At 38.7% G+C, this 4,827-nt stretch overlaps 1 protein-coding gene across 7 annotated transcripts in view; it reads right to left on the reverse strand.

The window, feature by feature from the left end:
• Positions 1-4,827, reverse strand: part of anks1b (ankyrin repeat and sterile alpha motif domain containing 1B) — a 187,814-nt gene that overhangs the window by 10,608 nt on the left and 172,379 nt on the right. For 5 of the 7 annotated variants that reach the window (XM_014004216.1, XM_014004218.1, XM_014004219.1 and 2 more), the window contains 2 exons: positions 2,487-2,558; positions 948-1,034 (listed from right to left, as the gene is read on the reverse strand). In XM_014004216.1, the coding sequence (XP_013859670.1) occupies positions 948-1,034; positions 2,487-2,558 (159 nt within the window). The remainder of the gene's footprint in view (positions 1-947; positions 1,035-2,486; positions 2,559-4,827) is intronic. The other 2 variants (XM_014004217.1, XM_014004221.1) reach the window with 1 other exon arrangement.

A 4,827-nucleotide genomic window follows, 5' to 3' on the forward strand; every position in this document is an offset into this window, starting at 1 on the left:
ATATTATATTATAGGGGGCGGCTGTGGTGTAGTGGTAGAGCAGCCGGCTTTGTTACCCGCAAGTCACAGGTTTGACTCCCCGCCATGCCCACATGCCGTTTGTGTCCTTGGGCAAGACACTTCACCCATGATGCCTCTGATGTGTGTCCCATCAGTGTATGAACGTGATTGGCACTGATTAGTCTCCATAGATGATTGTACATGTTAGCTTTGTAGAGACCTGATAGAGTGCTTTGTGAATGGGTAAATGAGGACATAGTGTGAAGCGCTTTGAGTGTCCTGGATGGATAGAAAAACCCTATATAAGTACAGTCCATTTACCATTAAATATTACTTCCTTATATCACCATTAAATTAGCCATATTTGTTGTGTATCTGTGAGTGACCTACTTCAGTGTTTGGGGCACCAAACAATCCTACACTGCTGCAGTTTTTAAACTTCCTTTATGTTTCTCAAAATAGACTTCAGCTCATGTTTTCCCATCAGCTGTCACCTCAGAATTCTTCCTAATGTTCTCAATTTATTGGCAAAGTCACAAAAAGTCCATTTGTAACTTAAAGGAAGATGCTCTACTTGTGCTCACCTTAAGTTCTGCAGGTATTTGTGCACTGAAACACAGGATTACATGACTTAACTCCACCATCCACTGTCAGGCTGTAAGACTTTATGTAAACATGTAGGCCTGTTTTCCATTAATTTCAATAAGTTTCAGGTGGATTCCTGCTGATGACTTATTTTAAACACCACAGATGTAATCTGAACCAGAGTTCAGTTGTGAATCAAAATGAAACAAGTCGTTAAAAAGTTTAGTCTTTTTTAAATTCGTGTCAAGTTTGAACTGCAGCACAGACCCGACATCAACACTTTGATGGTATTCAGACTTCAGACTGTCGCTCATGTTCAGTGACCTTTCATGTGTTATTTATCGTAGGCGTGTGCACGTTACCTTATTGGTGGCATCGATGAACTTCACTCCTTTGTAAGACACCGAGAGCACGATGGTCGGTACTTTCTTCATCTGTTCTGTTGACTTCTTAGAGTGCAGCAAAAAGAAAAAGAGATAAAAAAAGACTGGTGACTTTTAAACTTGTATGTCTTTAAATATAAAGATAATTAGTTTCATATTCATTATTTTTCCTTGGTAAAGGAAAAAAGTGTAAACTTATAGTAAAAACATGAAGATGAATGATCTAATCTAACAATCTACTGATTTCCTTTATTATTTAAAATAAAAATAAATCCATAAAGGTCATGCTTTGTTTAAGGCTTTTGAAAGGCAACTAAAATATTATTTCTAGTCCAAATTAACTGCAGGGATTCAAATTTAATAAGGCCTGAAGCAATATCAGACTCCCACTGTATATCTCATTACATACCTATATGGAATATATTATACAGTGAGGAGCTGTGAATTTACAGCCATTACCCACCCAGCTGTCAGCCTACCTGCCAACAGCTTTAATGTATTCAAAGACGTGCGCTAAGTCCCCTTTCTGCCTTCACTTGTTTTCTTCTCCTCTATGAATTTCCTTTGTCTGCGATACTCTATTTTTTTATTTTGTTCTTTTCTTCTTTCTTGCTGCTGCATGTCTACCCTGTCAGGATCAGGTCTCCCTAAAAAAACTGACAAAAGCCTTTACGTTAACTTTGTTGGCAGATCCTCAGCTGGGCTGTGATGTTGGAATTTTAACATTCACATCTGCCTTCATTATTGTCAAGGGATAGATAAAAGCAGCTATGCTGGGAGCAGGGACGAGTGAAGGTAAAGAAGGAAGGTTCATTAACAACGCTATAAAAGACAAGGTAATATGATATGCATCTCATTGCACTACATTACAACCTCAGTGGTGCAAAGGTGTGTCAAGTGATGGTGGAGGAATGCAAGATGGCCTCTGCAAAGAACAGATCACTTTTCTCATGAATATATAAATTGATCTTTATGCCACAGCAGTTTAGGATAAGATTGTGAAATGAACCCAGGGCCATAAGAGGGGGAGTGTTCCGGTAAAATACAGAAAGGATGAGAGGCAAGAAAAGACAGATATCAGCAGTAAGGAGGGAAAACAGTGTAAGCAGCAAAAGGGCATGCCAAAAAGAAAGAGAAGGTAATTAGAAGTAAAAGGCGRGTTGTGGGGWATCAAGACTACCATCAAAAGATGGRAACAATAAATCTCTCAGTGYACTTAATCCATCACCAGGATCATTGAGGTTTGTCTCAGTTCAGGTGAGGGTGTTCATACTGTGGAACAGTGGCTTTCATGTAAAACTCTGACTAAAAATGGAGCAATCTGCTCTCAGCGTGACTAACTTTAGACTTCTTTTTTCCTTCTTTGAAAAAAGAATCAGTGGCTTTCATTTAGTATAATTAAACAGTTATTTTGACTCAATCTATGAGTAATGTGTAACCAATATAATTCTGAAATTTATATTAGAATGTTCCTTTTTGACTGGATTAAAAGTAGACCACACTGAAGTTGAGCCTTACCCTCATCTTGGCGCAGGCATCTTGTGTGGACTCTGTCCCTCTCAGCTCTTTCACCAGCATGGAGCCGAGGTACTGTTTTAAAAAAGACAAGTTCTGAGTAAAATACACACTCAGTCAAAGACCAAAAACATGAACTTCAGATTGTAAAGTACAGTAAAGGCAGGAGAGATGTTTTACACCAAACCTTAACAGAGATCCTGACTATAAATGATGTTTCTGAAGCAAACTGATAGTAAAGCTGAGCCTACATTATTCTCCAGTCAAGATGAATACAGACTTCCACTCAGTCTGCAGATGAACTTCAGCATAAATGACAGAGATTAGGTCTARCAGCAGGGACAGTCATCCTCTGTCAACTTTCTGTGCAGTTCTGATGAAGATGACTGATAAAACAGTCAGACTTCCTCAAATCTGAGCCGACCATCAAACACTCAGTGGGACACTGCTTTATTTGTGCCAGTGCTGCTTCTGTCTGGGTCCAGACTGCTGGCAGCTGCTTCAGTAACATGACAACTTTACAACAATAAGCCATAACATTATGACCACTGATGGGCAGTGATTAACAGAGCTCCTTTTTATGTATGAAATGGGTAAATCCTACATGGGTTAAAAAGTGAAAAAGTTTCTTTCTAACTTGAAGTATTTGTATTGTCTTCATGTTCATGTCTTCACTGAACAAGTCTCCATTAAGTAGTCTGAGCATAAGGTTTCATTAAATACACACAAACACACAGCAGTGATTACATCAACCTTGAAAGGCTCCCAATAGTCCATTAACGCTGCTGTCTGGCAGATCCTTCTGTCTGGATGTGACTTTCCACTATCTGATTTAATAAAGAAGCTACTAATGGTGACAGTGTTTTACAGGAACTATGTTTATGTCGACATCGGAGCACTTAATGGGTGTGACACTCAGCACCCCACGGTGCTTGTCCAGCTTATAGCAGGAACCTTAATCCCTAAAGTGGGAACCTAACAAGGCTTTTAGTGAATTACATGCAAAATGCTTCAAGATTGTTTTGGTCTCATGTTTTAACTTTACAGCAAATGACTTATATCAAGGATTTTAGTACTGACCTCATCATTTATCTTGCRTTTGGTTACAGACAAATTGGATTTTAGGATAATTTTATTAGACAGTACATACAGAGACACACTGAATCAGTCTGTCTAGTTAAGGAGTCTGATCATGTTAGGATTTTGTCTCAAAGGTAGCTAACAACGTTAGATTCTGTTTTTTCATACAATGACTTGTTTTTGTCTATTATTTGTTAGGATCTCAAAATATAGGCAACAGCAACAACAACAAAATGTTTYATAATAATTCTAAATAAAAGTGACTTAATGCATTTTTTAACAGAGGAATGATGTCTCAAATTGTTACGTAACAGAGTACTGCTTCTGTCTGGCCCTTTAATCCTTCTTTTTAGTAACTAAACAAAATAAATAGAAATGTGCTCATGTAGCAGACATTTTTACACAGGCAGGGTTGAGATTGCTTTGCTGGCAGTGATGGATAGTGTGGTAAAAGTGTGTTAATAATGTTARTATGCCTGCAGGTTTTATGGGAGAACGATTTGTAATAATGTTGGATCATGTCTTTGTGCTGTGCTTGTAAGTTGACATAACAAAGTTAAGTTGCTATCTAAGATGGTGCTGAAAGTGGTGAAGAATAAGCACCAAAACATTCATTATTTTGGCTCTGGCTTCTTACAAGCATCATCTTCCCTTTATATAAAACTGCTTCTCCTCCTGTCAGCGTCTTATCCAGTTTGTTTCTATTCAGGATCCAGCTCCTTCACATTGTCAGTATTCACAGTGAGCACTCAGCTGCCACTCTGCTGAGACTCTTACTCATTTATCTCACTTTCTGAACTCTCTTGAGGCTGTTGGACAGAGAGGACTGAAGATGTTGTCATGAAAGCAGCAACATGTTTTCTCTGGTGGCCCACCCATTGTTCATTTCTTCAATCAGCTCAAACACTTTGATGTTGATCAAACTGTCAGAAGCTGCAGGCATCAATCCTCCCTGCCTGCAGTGACAGTCAGGCAGGTATAGATTTAACATGGCTGTCTTGTTTGTAAAGCAGGGGGAGAGTGGTGGGGTCAGAGTTCATGTTGGTAACAAAAAGCCAACCTGGCATGTAGGAATTAAGAAGGAACAATGGGCCTCATGGAAGAACATGTTCGTATTCTTATCCTAAATTTCTCTTACTTTTGTTAGTACAAAGTGTTCGTACGAACATGTCACATCAAATTCAACAAACTCTTCTATCTTTAGGAAAAGTGTGTAAATGAGCTGCATAAATTCCACCTGTTTGTATCCAGCTGCTCGTGCACG

The sequence above is a fragment of the Austrofundulus limnaeus genome, unplaced genomic scaffold (genome assembly GCF_001266775.1).
Source record: "Austrofundulus limnaeus strain Quisiro unplaced genomic scaffold, Austrofundulus_limnaeus-1.0 Scaffold22, whole genome shotgun sequence".
Taxonomy (NCBI): domain Eukaryota; kingdom Metazoa; phylum Chordata; class Actinopteri; order Cyprinodontiformes; family Rivulidae; genus Austrofundulus; species Austrofundulus limnaeus.